Source organism: Meleagris gallopavo, chromosome 16 (genome assembly GCF_000146605.3).
Source record: "Meleagris gallopavo isolate NT-WF06-2002-E0010 breed Aviagen turkey brand Nicholas breeding stock chromosome 16, Turkey_5.1, whole genome shotgun sequence".
Taxonomy (NCBI): domain Eukaryota; kingdom Metazoa; phylum Chordata; class Aves; order Galliformes; family Phasianidae; genus Meleagris; species Meleagris gallopavo.
Genome location: NC_015026.2, coordinates 6,150,732 through 6,167,040, shown reverse-complemented (window position 1 = coordinate 6,167,040; position 16,309 = coordinate 6,150,732). Strand labels below are relative to the sequence as shown.

At 39.6% G+C, this 16,309-nt stretch overlaps 2 protein-coding genes across 2 annotated transcripts; one reads left to right on the top strand and one right to left on the bottom strand.

Moving 5' to 3' along the window:
* The first annotated feature begins 6 nt into the window (after nt 1-6).
* On the top strand, nt 7-3,185 carry TSR3 (TSR3 ribosome maturation factor). Its single transcript, XM_019620770.1, has 6 exons — nt 7-60; nt 132-348; nt 1,030-1,223; nt 1,976-2,149; nt 2,403-2,466; nt 2,537-3,185. Exons 2-6 carry the CDS (start codon nt 200-202, stop codon nt 2,688-2,690), a joined length of 735 nt encoding a protein of 244 aa, XP_019476315.1. The 5' UTR covers nt 7-60; nt 132-199; the 3' UTR covers nt 2,691-3,185.
* A 775-nt stretch (nt 3,186-3,960) lies between these two features.
* Nucleotides 3,961-16,279, bottom strand: UBE2I (ubiquitin conjugating enzyme E2 I). Its single transcript, XM_010719486.3, has 7 exons — nt 16,104-16,279; nt 11,517-11,595; nt 11,222-11,305; nt 8,411-8,483; nt 6,952-7,061; nt 6,660-6,739; nt 3,961-4,618 (listed from the first exon to the last, which is right to left on the bottom strand). Exons 2-7 carry the CDS (start codon nt 11,580-11,582, stop codon nt 4,555-4,557), a joined length of 477 nt encoding a protein of 158 aa, XP_010717788.1. The 5' UTR covers nt 11,583-11,595; nt 16,104-16,279; the 3' UTR covers nt 3,961-4,554.
* Between the last annotated feature and the right edge of the window lie 30 nt (nt 16,280-16,309).

Sequence of the window (16,309 nt, the reverse complement as noted above, 5' to 3'; positions counted from 1 at the left end):
CGCGGCGCGACCCTCACAGCCTCGACACCTTCGCTGCGGAAACGGAGGCCGCGCTGAGAGGTATGGGAAGCGCTCCGCGGAGCCTGACAGAAGCGAGGTGCTTCCCACTAACGCGTGCCTGCTGTTTTCAGCTTGTGTGGAGGGAGAGCGGGGCGCCGAGGAGTGCGGCCCGGAGGCGGAGATTCCGTGTCCGCTTGCCATGTGGGAGCTCGGACACTGCGATCCTAAGAGATGCACCGGGAGGAAACTGGCCCGAAAAGGGCTGCTCCGAAACCTGCGCCTCAGCCAGAGGTTTCCCGGCGTCGTTCTCAGCCCTCTGGCCGCCGTCTGCGTCTCTCCCGCCGACAGGTAGGCGCGGCGGTGCGGCATCTGCGCGCCTCACGTCGGCCGGGGGAGAACGTTTTAATCATCGATTGCGGCCGAAACTGTGCTGCAGAGTAAATGTTGACCCTCCTGCTGCGCTATGTTATATTGATACGTGAACGTGAGCTAGTTTATTAAAATTCGGCTAGGATTTTTACACATCTGGGGTTAGGTGAGAAAAGTGTCTGTGGATTCCTAATGAAAGCTCCAAGTGTGTGCTGCGTGCAGAATGACAGCCTGGAGCTGCTGCATCTCCTCTGGGAAGCGCTCCCTGGGCTGTGAGGCTGTGGCAGTGCAAGCTGTTAACCACAGCGCCTTGTGGAGAAACAGTAGTTTCTTCAGATGTGGCTGCAGAACTTTTACGAAGATTTATTTGTTTAGAGAAAAGATTCTTCTTCAGAAGCTGGTGAAGAGCTTAGTTCTGAACTTTGTTGTTAAGCATGAATATGTAACTTCTAACTATGCTTCTATCATGCTTTTAATCCTTCAGTTTTTCATTTTCAGTTTTAAACTTTTCTTGCCACCTACAGTTTCTAAAGAAAACCGTGTTACTATATCATACCTCTCTATTTTAGATCATTGTAAAACATACTTCTTGATTGACAAAGGGGGCATTCAAATTTGTCACAGCTATTACAAAGTTCTCATAGATGTTTCTCTTTTCAGGCATATCATTGCTCAGAATGGAATTGCAGTTATAGATTGCTCATGGGCTAAATTAGAAGAAACGCCTTTTAAGAAAATGAGAGGAGGTCATCTAAGGCTGCTGCCTTACTTGGTGGCTGCAAATCCTATCAACTACGGCCGGCCGTGCAAGCTGTCTTGTGTGGAAGCTTTTGCTGCAGCTTTTTGCATTGTTGGTAGGCTGCAATGTGTCTGATAGAAAATACATTACCAGCAGTTCTGACATTTTTAATATAATGAGGAGATGGTTTTTGACAGAATAAACTGTAATGCTGACATATTTGGTCTTGAATTTAGAATGAAGTTGTCTAGTTCTCTTCCAAGTACTTCTGTCTGGTAGCCATCAGTTATCACTGGGCTGGGGTTCATGTCCAGGACACAGGATCTGATGATCCAAATTTTCTCAGTATGGCATGTAATATTAGAAAACTTACCAAAAACCACCAGGGAAAAGGTGGTGAATCCTTGTGCACCTCTGTCCTTGTGCTGGCTGTTGTGTTCTGTGTTATTGCTCTTCTGGTTAAGAGCAATAAAAACAAACTGTCTCCTCAAGTTGTTTTCCAAACTCATCAGAGAAGCTTCTTGACAAACAGGCATCCTCCAGTGTACTGCTGGCAAACCTTACCCTCTGAAGATATGTGCAACTGCTCTTTCACTGAAGGACTGCAGGATCTACAGCCTGAACCGTTAACTGTATGAAATATTTTCATGTCATACTTACTAAAAGACAGAGCTTTTCTTCAATTTGATTAACTATTCAAGTTAAAGTGAAATCATTTTAAGAAATCTGAATCCCTAAACACTAAAAACAAAATGCTGGTGTACACCTCACTGCTGTAGTGATAGGGAGATAGGTGCTGAACTTAGAAACCTGTAAGCTGAATGAAATCTCATACTGGAGACCATGATCCTCTGTTTTCTGTTAAAGGATTCCCAGACCTAGCCACCATTCTTCTAAGGAAATTTAAATGGGGGAAGACATTTATTGAGCTGAACAAAAATCTCTTGGAAAAATATGCAGCTTGTCAGTGCCATGAAGAAGTGCTAGGTGTTGAAAAGGACTTTCTAGCTAGTGTCAAAGAAATAAAAGAAGAAGAAATAGGTAAGGAAGAATTCCTCCTTTCTAACTAGTCTCCTTTTTTCCTTTAATCTCATGAAATACAATGAATGTAGAATAACTTAAGACAGTAACAATGAACAAATTCTAAGTTGTTGGCTTCTGACCTCTTGTGACCAAATGAGTATGTGAAGCTTTTCAGAAAGCTGAACCAGGTTTCATATGCCTTCCCTGCCAGTAATGTTCTCAAAAATAAATGAAGTCAGACCATCTAAATGTGTATCTCTTCTTTTTCCAGATCCATTTGATGTTGACTCAGGAAAGGAATTTTGTAATCCCAATAGGCCAATCAATTCTTCAAGGTAATGAAATTTAAATTTTTTTCTTATTAGAAGTTTGTTGTGCTTTTATAATCCTGAAAAATATTTCCAGAATAACACAAAGTAATGAAGAATCAGAGGAGGACAGTGTGAGCACTCCAGATGATACCAGTGAGAGCAGTAGTGAGAACAGTGAACATGATGATGATGATCCTGGGAAGTTTTTCCAAGAACAGCCAATAATAAATCAACTACCTGAGAAGTGAAAACAAAGAAAACCACACCAAAAACATGCCAACAGCCTGATGGAGTTCTACACTTTCTTGTGCAAATAAACTTTCTTGTTAACAAAGTAGCCTTTCCACCTGTAACTGTGGGGTGCTCAGCAAGTGTCTTTTGTTTATGTGGGCCTCTCATCTTAGGCTAAAGATATGTTTGTAGGTCTATTGATGCATGTAAGGCCTATTTTAAGATAGGCCTTCCATAAAGAATTATTTAAGAAATCCAAAAGCTTAGTTATGCTTAGTTATGCAAATAAAAAAAAACATTGTAGTCAATGTTTCTGGTAAGTGATTTATAAGGATTATTTTCACTTGTACACTGCAGAAAACAATTCCTGAGTATATTTTACCTGGACAACACAACTAGGTTATTGCCTACAACATACAGAGCCTCTGACTTTTGGTGGCTTGACCCTGCCATATACATTTCAATTCCATCCAATTTAGGGTAAACAAAATGCCTTAGCTTAAAAAAAAAAACTAACAAGAATTCTTTTAAAATCTCACTCAGTGTTAGATCTGATTTGCTCAGATACAGACAGTCCAAAGCAATATACGTTGTTTTAACATTTCATATTCATGAAATTACCACAGAATTTCAGTTAGCAGGTTCAACAGTGTATCTGCCTGCATTTGCATTATTGAAGTGTTACTCTACAAACTCAAATATACATCATCCCTTCAAGATTTGAGAGACTTCTCCATATGGCTGCCTGTTTACATAACAAGAGAGGAGCTGTTATGAATTGTATTTTTCTTCCTTTAACTTACTTATAATAGATACTCTTGAGTTTCAAGCACCCAACTGGTTTCAAATTTTAAGCAAGCCTCCACAAACCCTTCAGCAGAATTGGATATAAAGACAATCCATAATGTTACTTACATAGAATGCTCAGATCCTGTAGGTCCCCTCACCTTCTTTGGAGGGTTCCTATTTTTCTTCATGTTAGACTTGTATTATTTCATATTCAAGTAGTCATACCAGTCTGTAGGTCCCATGATATACGATAAGCAGTTATCTCCAGCCAGTCATACAATTCCATGAACTGTTTAAGGAACTGATCAAGCATAGAACAGCTGCATGTAGTTACCGCTTAGGGCTCAGAGACAGACCACCATTATGTCAGGGACAGGGAAAATTAAGGAAGGCAGCAGCTGAGAAGTATGGCATCAGAGCTCTTAAATTGACTTGTGTTCAGAGCTGCTTAAACAGCAGTCGTTCAGTAATTTTAATGAAGATGATGAAACAAAGCCCTTTATATAAACAGTTTATTTACTCTAAACAGCAACACAGACAATGCCATATAAACACAAAGGAAGTGATGCAGAATAAGGATGCTGGCTGACTTTGGATCTCAGAGGCTCTTAAGCAATAACAACCTAGTTTCTGAAAGATAGAAAAACAAATTCAGGGAGGGAAGGGGGTGGAGGGCATGATTTTTATTTTTCCATACAGCCAGCTAAAGGCTAAATATAGTTCTAACATTTTAAAGCATGCCTGCATCAGATAGCAAAGTAACTAGAGATACTAGTGAATTTATAGAAGTATAAAAGTTTATAATTTTACAGCAGTTGAAATACTGACATCAATATTAAAATAAAAGCAAGTTTTACATAACAATCAAAAATACAAAAGACTGAAGGAAGAGACCCTGTATGAAAAAACTGGGGGCAATTCAGCAAATTTAGAACTGTATACAAGTGGCGAATATGGAAAATGGCACACATACAACCCCCTCCCCTAAGTGGATATTAATTGTACATAGCAACATTAGATTTTGCAAAAGTTTTGTAAACAAGTTCTTGCCAAACCAATCCCTTCCTTTTTAAGATGCTGCATGACAGATGCTTATGATGGTGCAAACTTCTTGGCTTGTGCTCGAACCCTCTTTTCGTATTCCACTCTGTTTTGGCTGAACAGAAGAAAAAGAAAGGGCAATTAAAGCTTGAAAAAAAAAAAAAATCAGACCATATTGTACAATTCTCTCCCCTATTTCTAGCTCTTAATTCTCCCAACTCAGAGTGACCAACGAATGCCTTCCATAGCAGACTGCAGGAGAGGAGCAAGTAGCTCAGCACATCAGAAGTACTGCAGTTACAGAAAAACTGTACAAAGGCAATCCCAAAAATGAGAACAAGTCCAAGGATTCTTACTTAGTTGATGAAGTTGACTCTTGAAGTTTGACAACTTGTCTAAAAGACATACTGAGGAAGATGCAAATGCAGTGCTGTTAAACTATGCCTAATTACACATGCAATCAATTTTGCCCTGCTGAGCTGCTTTTAACAATTCCTCATTAGGCAGTAACAAGTGTGTCCTGATGTACAGCTGTAGAAATAAATTAACCCAGCTGTAATACTATGCATGTCCAAAAGACACGAAGAGGATAAATCACAGACTACACATTTCTGTATCTGTAATCTCCAAAATATGCCTAAGAGTTCATTCGCAATAAGGTTGTTCTCCCCCCCAGGGAGAGTTGTAGAGTTAAAACAAAAAAGCTTTTTTTTTTTAATTTGATTTGTATTTATTTTATCACAGGTTAGCAGAAGCAGATCTTACTTTTGGGAAGTGGCTCATAGAGAAACAGGTTCAGAAACACTACTGACTATTATCTGGGAAGCCTTAGCACAAATACAAATAGTAGCTGGTATATGACCCCTCTGATGTCTCTCCCTCATCTTTTTCTCCCTTCCCTCTAAAAACAAAGGAGGTTTAAAGCTTATACACACTGAAACTCATCTTTACTTCCTTTGAACTACTGCATCCTTGAAACAATATTAATTAGTACCAACCAGTCATTGAGGTACCAATTGACAGCCTGCCTTTTCAGCCTCTGCAGTAATGCAGGAACAAGACCAGCAGAGATTGTTTTTGCATAAATGTATGAGGGAAAGTATAAAATGGGTCATAGAATAATTCTCTGAAAATATATATAGCCTATTCCTGCTCCACAATTCCTTAGACTATTTTTTCTTTTTCAAGAGGAAAAAAGGAGGGGGTCTGCCTTGTCATTACTTGCTCCCTAAGGCACTGCCTACAACCATCCTCCATTTGAACACACTCAGTCTTCAGAGATACTTAAAAAATAACCTTGAGTAATGTCTACAAATAAGATACAGACACACTCTCCATCCCTATGCTTCCTTTTCACTAGGGTCTTGAATGGCATTTTTGACATGGCGTTTTAATGAGACTTTGCATACAAGCTATTTTTCAAACTTGGGACTCTCCTGAAGACTTGTTCTTCTGTCTCATTTTACATTTCTATTTTGGTCGTTATTTCAGTAGCTGTCAGTGCCAAAAACGTTTATGGAGTATGCTGCTTCCTTAAAAATTGTGGCTCAGTCATCCATTTTTAATGGTAGGAAAATTTTAAGATTAAGCCTAAAAAAGTGCGGGGTTTTTTGGTTCAAATTTTAATTTCACTAAAGCTACAAGCTTTCTGTGCTTTTAAAAACAATTTTGAACATCAGTTTTCAAAAATTATACAATCCTAGCAACCACAGCCGCTCTTCAACCTCAGGCACAAGCACTTATGGGTACACATTACTGGACAGAACTAAATTACTTTATCAGTGGAACTTGTCAACTAATCCACTCTCTTTCTTCTCACTGTCACTGTTCTCATGAAATCATTATTCTTTGTCACTACTCCTCAGTTAGCTTTTAGGGGAAAGGAATCTGTATTGATCTGAGACCATGATGAGAATCATGATTCAACTGAGTGCATCTTCATGCTTTCTGTTGTCACATTGTTACAAGTTCCATTAACCTATAAATGCTGAAGATATTGCTTAGCTTGAGTTCAATACAAGCTAGGCATCTCCGCAGGATATAGCCGTGCAGGCAGAAAAGCTCCCTTGATCATTCCCAAAAACATCTGCATGTAACACTCAGCAACAGACAGCTGTAGGCAACACGGCAGCTCTCATGCTGATCCACATACTTACCAGTAAATTGTGTACGCCTCTGCTTGAGCTGGGTCTTGAATATTTGGTTCATTTAGAAGTTCTTGTATTCCTAACAAGATCTGTGGAAGAAGGTACAGAAATAACACAGGCACGGATATCACTAAGTTAGGAAGAAATATGCAACTAAAGGAAAAATTAGTAAAAAAAAAATCACTACATTCACACCAAAAATCCCAACCGTAGAAACACATAATGAACATTTTACATTCATGTAAGATAAACAGGCAAACAAGAAAGAAGGATAATTATATGCATATGTACAACTAATGACCTGTTTAATTGTGATTGCTGGCCTCCAGTCCTTATCCTCCTCTAAGATGGAGAGACACACTGTGCCTGAAGGATACACGTTTGGGTGGAATAATGGTGGTTCAAATTTACCTGAGGGGGGAAAAAAAAATTATTTGCATGCAAAGCCAATGCTAATATGTAACAGATTGTTTAGACCATTGGTGTAGAACAAACTGGCCAGTGAGAGAGAAAGAGACACACACAGACACACACACAGACACACACACTTCTCTCTGTACCACGTTCCCCATCTAACCTCCCTCAGCCACCAAAAGGGAGATCTCCATAGCTACTGTTAAAGTGCTGAACTTTGGCTTGGCCTGTACCAAAGACAGGAAGCCTGCCATGTCTGTGTTATCACTCCAGGCAGTTTCACAGCATCATTATGACCAGTAATGTGTTGGTTTAGGAACAGAAACTGTCAAAAAGGTTCATAGTAGCTACACAATAACTTTTTAAATCAATCCTATACTTAGATCCTGTACACTATTCTATAAAGAAAGATACTGCCTGTCACTTGTTTATTTTCCTCTCACTGTAGTATATTGAAAATGCCATACAAAAAATACCAAATTTCTGGTATTATTGTTCAATTTCACTTTTTGTATAACCAACATGAATTCAACAAGAGGAAACAAGCCTAATCTGTGGGACTGATTGAAAAGGTTGGTTATACAACTTTCCTACTGGCAGACTATATTCTAGCATCTCTTTAATCTTTATAAACCTTAATTCCTATAGCTATCATCTTGATGAATGTAAAGAACACTTGTTTAATGGTACATAAAAAGTCTATGCTACTCAGTTTTCTAATCCATTCTTACATTACAATTATGTTTTGCTTATCAGCTGCTCAGTGAAGTTTGATGGGAAAGCAGAAGCTGCATTAGGAGTTTTACCAGCCACACATCTTATCTTAAGCACATAAGCTTGAGTTCCAGAAGATTCCATAACAAGTAAAACAAGTATTTTTTCTAATCTCATGTACAATAAATAAAACTTCCATATTTAGAATGAACAGATGAAAAGGTGAAAGTTGGTGGAATTATAATGTTTTTTCCTGTGAGTTCTCCAAATAGAAGACTAACTTTACAGCAAGAAAAGCCTAAATACCCACTAAAGACTTAAACTAATCATGCCTACCTATTACTACCTCTAATTTAGAGTGCTGATTAAGTAGAGAATACTTCAAGAGGTGCTTCTGACAGACTTTGAGGAAATCCAAATAGCAGTTCACCCTTCTAGTTTTGTTAGCATTGAGCACTTAGTTCAGTTCATCTCAATATTCCAAATGCCAAGTGTGGGATGGGGAAAAAAAAGAAACTTTCAGTAGGAAAAAAACTCAGTAAGAAAGTGACAACTATTGTACAACCTCATGGACTATTAAATACTGTTCTACTATATGTACGGTGTGGTTTTTTTGGTGTCATTTTTCTTACATTTTGGGGGTGAAGAAGGGTAGTCATCCTTGAAAAGCATCCGTAGTTTAAATAAGCCTCCTTCCCACGGTGTCTACAAAAGAAGTTAAGGTAGTGTTTTGATTACGACAAGAACAAGTCAAACATGGGAAAAGAAAACAAGAACAATAATTCCCCAGACAAAGCACAAGACACTTTCTAACCATTAGAAAAGAGTTGCTCTACACTGCAGCACACTACCTACAATGAGATAAGATATCCTACTGGTAGCTTTTTTTTTTTTTTTAAGATTAGCTCATTATATTTTCTTTTCCACTTTACTACAGCTTCCAGGTATTGCTCAGTCATTGACAGATTTGATACAAACATTGGTAATTCCAGATACAAGTACAGTTACAGTATATAAAAAACAGTCTTCCAGTCCTTTACCACCTTGGTTGCTCTTTGTGTTGTGCTATATTTTTATACTTATGTGTGATCTCAGAACTGCACACCATGCTCAAGGTGAGGCCACACCAATGCTAGATATAGTGGCAGAATTACCTCTGACCAGTTGGCTACGCTGCACTGAATGCACTCAAAATGCAGTTTGCTGCTAGGGCACTGCTGGCTCATGTTGAGCATGGTGCTCACCAGCATCTCCAGGTCCCTGTCTGCTGAGCATGCCTCCAAACACTTAGCTCCCAGTCTGTACCCATGTCCAGCATTACTCTAGCATTTACCTTCACTGAACTTGCTAATGATAATGACCCAATGCTCTGTCCTACCCAGATCCCTTTTCAAGGCCCTCTCAGCCCTCCAGGGAGTCAACCTGCCAAAGATGCATTCCACTCTTGTATTCAGATCACTGATAAAAAACACCAAATAGAACCAGCCTTGGGCTGGAGCCCTGCGGAATGCTACTAGTGACCAGCTACCAGCCAGAGACAGCCCTCCGAGCTCTACTTTTGAGCCAGTTCATCACTTAAAACAGCAAGAACCTGTTTATATCACAGTAGTATAAGTTGTCCATAAGGTATTAAAGGCCTTCCTAAAATACAGACAGATTACATGCATCACCTTCCCTTCACCCACCAAGCAGGTGACCTTATCAGAGAAGTAGATCATATTACTAAGGCAGTACTTTTTCTTGATGAACCCACATTGACTATGCCTGCTAACAGTTTTTTTTATTTTATTTTGTTTTAAAGTTTTCAGTAGCCTCTGGGATAATTTTCTCCATAACTTTTCCAAACAAGATTAGACTAACAGGTTTGCAGTTTCCTGGGTTTTCTCTCAGGAACAAAATCACTTGTACTACAATTTTTCCATCTGGTTGACAAGAAAGCACTCTGGTGGTTTCACCCATTGTACTGTGTCAGGGGAAAGAGCTGCAGTACAGTGTGCCTCCAAACAGGAGCACAATATACAGCAACTGCTTTTTTCCTGGTAGAGACAAACAAGACACACTGCTTCTTGCTGAAGAGACTACACTGATTAAGAACTACTTTTTTTGTTAGATCCCTATCAGGAACTACATGAACGTAATCAGTCTTTTCCTAGGGTGAAGCACTTGCTAGGAGGAAAGAAGTTGGCTGTAGGAGTTTTTAGGTATTTAAAGGCGACATCTTGATAAGGTACAACTGCTTACTGTGAGGGATAATCTTGTTTGAGTAAGACACAAGGGGGTAAGTTTGTCCTTATACTGTGCTAAATCATGTTAGGTACTTTAAAAAAAATAGCGTGCACTTTTGAGAGTTCAACAAAAGTAGGTTATCTGTTATACAGACAGCTATCAAATAATTGAATTAAGTTGCATCCTTAGCAGCAAATTTACGTTCAACATTAATCTAATTGTGGTAAGAGTATGGAATCTGCAGGTTTTGCTCACAGCCTTCTCTGAATGTAGTACAAGAGATGTTAAGGGGACTTAAGCAAGATGTCAAGAAGAGGCAGTAGAAGAGGCAAAGCAACAGTCATCCTACATCCAACAAGACACCAAAGATGGGAGTTTTTCATTCTCTTGCAAGTAATTAATAGAATTATCTCAAAGACACAAACGCATCTGCTGAATTCACAAATAACTTGGAAAATGAAATAAATCAGAAAGGTAAGTTATACTAGCACTATATGAATCAAAAAAAGCTTTGTGCATTAATGACTGTCCCCATGCATTAAGTTAGCATTTGTCCTCCCCCCAGAAGCTGACCACCCTGACTGAAATAAGGGCAAAGATTAATTTCTGTAAAGACCAGGACTATTTATTTTCAGAAGTACAAATGAAATCAGATAAAAAGAACCTCTGTTAGATAATTACATTCTTTCCATAACACACAGGCAAAACTCCACAGAATTGAAAACAGTCAAATTTTGAGTGAATATTACAGAATTATTTTCCATGAAATTTAAAAGATTAAGATTAGTGCTACAGTGCAGCACCTCTGTAGGACTGAAGTGTCTCATTAGTTGGTGGACAAAAAAAACCAAAAACACAACAACGTTACTAGAAGTTAACCACCAGAAGTAACTGAATAGTATAAATGTTCCAACTTGACAGTTTAAACCAGTGTTTAGTAAGCAGACAACTCACAATAATGGCTGACATTAAGCAGAAGAGTATCTCAATTTGCCTCATACAGAATTTTTCCACACTTCTCTGAAAAATATTTCTTAAGGTGATCAGTGCCAAAAGCTGAACAACAGACCCACGGTGTGTTCTGTAAATATTTGGATTATGCCACTGGACATTAAACTACATGCAACTTATACTCTCACAGTTCTCAGCATAATACACAATCACATTTATGTTACTTCCCAGCATAAGTGAACTGTTAGCACAACAGAATGCCTTACCCCCTTCTTTCCTGGAATAGCACATTCCCAGTTCATTAGATTCATCGTGCCATCTGGATTTTTTGTAGGTACTGCTACAAATCCCTGAATTAAGACAAAACAAAAACAAAAGGTGAGTATTTCAGAAGATAGTCATGCCACATCTAATTCATACAGTTATTTCTTTGTGCAAAACACGGTTTTAAGCAGTTTCTTATTTAAAAATTCAATTACTGTAACACATCCGGGAAAGAGACAATCATAACATAACATAACTGTACAAGTCACAAAGTTAACAGTGCTCATATATACTTACAAATGGATGATCTTTTCTCCAGGCTTTTCTCTCCTGTGCAAGTCTACTTAGAGCTATGCCAGACATATTCAGATTCCCTCTAAAACAAAAACAGTTGCTTTTAGTACAGCTAAATTTACATTTAGCTGTATTTACTATGTAAGTAACATTATGTTCTCCATATAAGAGTTCTGATCACTCAAGAAGTCTTTTGGCCTTCCATTTCTACTGTAGCCACAACATGTTTTTGCACACTGCAGATGTTAACACCAGGAATAATGTCATCAAGTTACCCCACACCAACTACCTCTCAGGTACTGGACTTGACCTAGTTTTACATGTATTTCTGTGTATTTCATATTTGAATCACACTGTCAAAATAATTTTTCAAGTATCTTGGTAGCAGTAACACTATCACTGATAGGAAAAAGGGCTCAGATTTCCTACTTGTGTGACTGACAAAGGCATATCTAGCCCTCTGTGACATCATGAAAGGTATGGCTCTCCTCTGAAGACAAACACCTGCACTACTCCCATTTCTTGCAAACAGGAAAATTAGAAATGCCACTAACAGATCAAGTCTCTGCTAAAATCCAGGGTTCTACACAAAAGCAACACGGGCACAGGATTTAAAAACTGAAATGATTTTGATGTCAGTAGAAAGGCTCTAGACAGCAGCAGGAACAAAAGACAGAAATTAACTGAGGAGGAGTCAGTGAGCAGCTTGTTTATTCCACAGGACAGGTCTTAAATGCCCATGTAAACAATCTTCCAGGATCTTCACTGTCTTAAGTAACGGCCCAGTACAGCAACCCAGACATGCAGAGCACAGGTCACTACTATGGACAGCGTGAGAGCAGTTCTAGACATGACACTTGAATAGAGCAGCCTCTCAGATTCAGGGGGGGATTCTCCACTCACCCACAAGAGCTCTTAAAGTGAGACCTTATTTTTCATGGTCAAACTGTACCTAAACTCATCGTTTCGTTAGCCACGTGGTCAGAAACCTCCAGTTATCTTTAATCCTCCTCCCCACTGCACTTCTGCCCATTTTAATCAAGAACTAAAACTGGGTAGCTGTGAAGTTAAGAACAGTTGGCCTAACTGCTTCATGCACCCACCAGAAGAACAGTATCTTCCTCCTAAATAAGCTTACAAAATTAGTGAAAGAAATATTATCATTCCCTTAGAGCAAACATTTGCACACTGATTAAGGATTATTAGTTAAAACAGTGCAACTCTTGTATACATGAACTACCCAACCATACCAACTCTAGCCCCAAGAAGCCCTTGTTTTAAAATCTCACTCTTGATTACTCGTGCACATCTGCCATTCACTCCGAAGATTAGAAGACATCAGGCTCTCCATTTACATTCATGCATCAGAAGTGCCCAAGCAGCACAGACACTAAGAGACTAAGAGTCCTTGCAAACACCTCTTCCCACCCCTCCCCCCTTCTCTCCTCTCCCTCCTTTTTCCCCAGCTCAGATCAGTTTGCACGCCCATGCTCAATCCTTTCCACTTCCAGATAGCAGCACAATTCCTGCTAGAATGTAACTAGAATTAAAGCTTTTTAGAAGGCACCATTAATGCTCTGCACAATAAACACACACAAAAGAATCCTGTATTCATTCTATGTTCCCAAAACAGGCATTGGTGTCCTGGTTATGTAAGAACACTTGCAGGACTTCACACCAGAACTGTAGATAGCACTTAGCTTTCAGTCAACTCACCAGCAAGCGAAGCAGAGCCTCCCAAGAGAAACCAGAACAAAAACAAACTTTGCACCTCTCCTTCAACAAAATTACAAAGGGAGTAATTTTTTTCATGAGCCCATATCCCTACTAGAGATTTTAATGAACTAATGAGCATGTGACAGAATTTCAGCTGTGCTTTTAGCACCTGGAGATCTAAAACAATAACACTAACTCTGCACAATCAATTTTTAAAAATTATTATAGCTTATAAGCTAGTCAAATGTTAGATAGCAACTCTGCCACCTCCTCTGGAGATGAACACATTGCCTTCCCTATAACTAACAATCAGCTAGGCAGTATTTCCCTTGAGGTTCACATACACAGCATTATGTCCTACCAAACTACACCAACCAAATTCTTCCAGTGGAAAACAATTTTGCCAGCTCTGTAACCTGCTGGCTTTTGCACTATGCCATGCCCTGGTAAATTAAAGACTTTTTCTGTTCTACAAATAATTCTTTCAAATCTTGAGGCATTTGACTGAAGCACCAATTTGACCACATCCTTTTTTCTCTGGTGTACGTGCACACACCGTTACAGCCAAAAACTCTTTTGCACCTCAAGACCTAAAATCCCTTGATGAGGTTCTGCACACCGCCTCCTTCCCAAACACAGCACTTTGGTTTTCCCAGTGCCTACCTTTCATTCCCTGAGCTGAAATGCCAGTTTCTTGATTATTTTCTTCCTCCTTCCCCCCCGCCCCCATGGGGCAAGAAATTAAGCGTGATTACTTAATTTCACAGCAGGATACATTTCATAAAGAATTGGGGAGGGAAGGAGGGAGAGAAAAGGCATGTAAAAATAGTTCAGAGATCTGTCATTGAGCAACCTAGTTAAATAGTTACAGGTAACATTAAGAGAGCTTCTGGCTCCTACACCAAGTACTTCAACAGTAGGGTTTGTGAGCGATAAAGAAGAAAGTCTTCCTAGTCAGCATATACTAAATGAAGATGATTTCAGGCTAGTTAGCATTACTTCACACAAAGTAGAACCTGTGACTTTAAAGCTCAGTATTTATTTTAGTAGCTTCTTGCCCGAGTGGCAGAGCTGCTAAGAACTTCAGTGTCCAAATCTGAACAGTTTACTAATGAGTCAAACGGGATTAACTAGGATATCTTAAGAGAGACCTGACCAAGAGATAAGCATTCATATTTTCAGGTTAGCTCCCAAGTTTGTATATTTTGTCTACTTAATATTTGCTATTCCAGTCCTCTGAATATTAAGGCCATGTAATGGAAATCCAATAAATACCGACTTGCCAGGGATTTAATAACAGTCACTTCAGGCACATCTAACCAGACTTAGACTCCTAAATACCTTGAAGAAGAAAGGAGTTCTATTACACTGTTTTATGTATTAGTAATTCTTAGCTGATACTTTTAACCCACCACAACTGTTTAGTGGCTCTCTTTTAGGTTTGAACTTTTATTTTTTATTACCTCAAGCAATAGTCAAACTTCAGCTCATTATTTAGTATTGTTGAACACAACTGGGACAGAACAGCTCAGCCACATCTGAACTTGAACTAATGCCTATATGTGCTCTCCCTCCTCTGCAAGACTCTGGTTAAAATGTCTCAGACAGGTCTGAAATAACTGCAATTGTCATCTTTGGGCAGAGTACAGTAGATCGGCTGCCTGCACTGAGCATGCGAACTGATCTTATCCAAACTTCCTTTTCACCTTACAAGAAATCCAGAATTTTGGCGTTTTCCTACAGCTTTTTGATCTCAAAGTTTCATAGTTCTCCAGGTGACTCCAGGAGCATGAAGAACAGCCAGCACAGAAGGATGTGGGACAGCAGGCTGTGAGTTCTACAGCTTGTAAAAATACTTCAGTGCTTCCCACTAAGAACGTGACGAGCATTGGGCAGCGCCTGGCAAAGCTCTTCAACAGTTCCATGGGCTTTGGTTACCCTGGCAAGGGCAAGCAAGCACCCAAAGCCTCTTGTCACAAACTGTTAGCGAGGGAAAAGAGACCACTGGGACTGAAAGCCCACTTCAAAAACAGATCCCACTACTTAGGAGTCCCCTCAAAAGCAAATCAATCTAACAACAAATTGCCAATGCATACTAACAGCAATTCAGTGAAAGAAACTGGATCTCTTACTCAAACTTTCTCCCTGCTGGAGCTCAAGACAGGATAAATAGAGGTTGAACACCTCTCTATGTATTCTGCGGTCAGAAATTACGAAGGAACAGGAAGGAATTAAGTACTTCATTAAACCTGAAGATATGCTCTACTTTTTTTTTTTTAAATAATTTTTCCCCTTTGGAATCTTGCCCAAAAATCCATATTTATTTTTTTTTCCAAGCACTTCTTTTTTTTCCACATTTGTTTCAAATATCAGATCTGATTTCCTTTTCTTCCTTCACCTGAGAAATTGACTATGAGTGAACACAATTAAGCCCCAACTTATTGTACGAAAGAGGTGCATCACTGGAAAGAACACCAAGTTCTAAGCTGGAGAAAATGCATCCATCGTATCTCACCATACAAGCGAGAAAATCCGTCTTCCCATTCCATTTAGTTTTACTCCCTCCTGCACACGCCAGCACCAGGAGGGAGCAATGGCTCGTTTACCACAACCAACTCACTAGAGAATTACCAGAAACTTCCAAGAGCGCTCCGTGCCTCACCTCTGCTGCCTGGGACCCGCTGGGACCAAACCCAACCCAAACTGCAATGTTATCTATAAAGCAGTCCCTGCACAGCACAGCGCTCCTATGGCACAGTAACCATCAAGTCTGTGACTCTGACCCGTAAATAGTCTGTAAATAACACAGCATGCTCCTTTAGTCTCTATTCATTCAAAAATAAGTAAATGAATAAAATCGTTAAGACTTATTACTTCACGGATCGGAAGCAGACGCCGTAAGGATTTGTACACCGGCACGGTTTGCCAGATAAGCTTTCCTTCCCATACAGGCAGAGAAAGTCAAGGGTTGAGGTACAACCGAAGCGCACCGCCTCCTAACAGGCGCGCAAAGTCCGCTCCTGCTCGAGGCAGCGAAACGAGCGGCACAGGCGGTACCGGCCCGCACGGCCGCCGGAGTT

Coding starts and splice junctions, on each gene's coding strand:
- UBE2I (XM_010719486.3), bottom strand. CDS start 11,582: ATGTCTGGCATAGCTCTAAGTAGACTTGCACAGGAGAGAAAAGCCTGG. Junction 7,062..8,410: donor CCCTTCTTCACCCCCAAAAT/GTAAGAAAAATG, acceptor TTCCCCCCTCAG/GTAAATTTGAACCACCATTA. Junction 6,740..6,951: donor CAGCAATCACAATTAAACAG/GTCATTAGTTGT, acceptor CTTCTTCCACAG/ATCTTGTTAGGAATACAAGA.
- TSR3 (XM_019620770.1), top strand. CDS start 200: ATGTGGGAGCTCGGACACTGCGATCCTAAGAGATGCACCGGGAGGAAA. Junction 349..1,029: donor TGCGTCTCTCCCGCCGACAG/GTAGGCGCGGCG, acceptor TTCTCTTTTCAG/GCATATCATTGCTCAGAATG. Junction 1,224..1,975: donor TGCAGCTTTTTGCATTGTTG/GTAGGCTGCAAT, acceptor TTTCTGTTAAAG/GATTCCCAGACCTAGCCACC.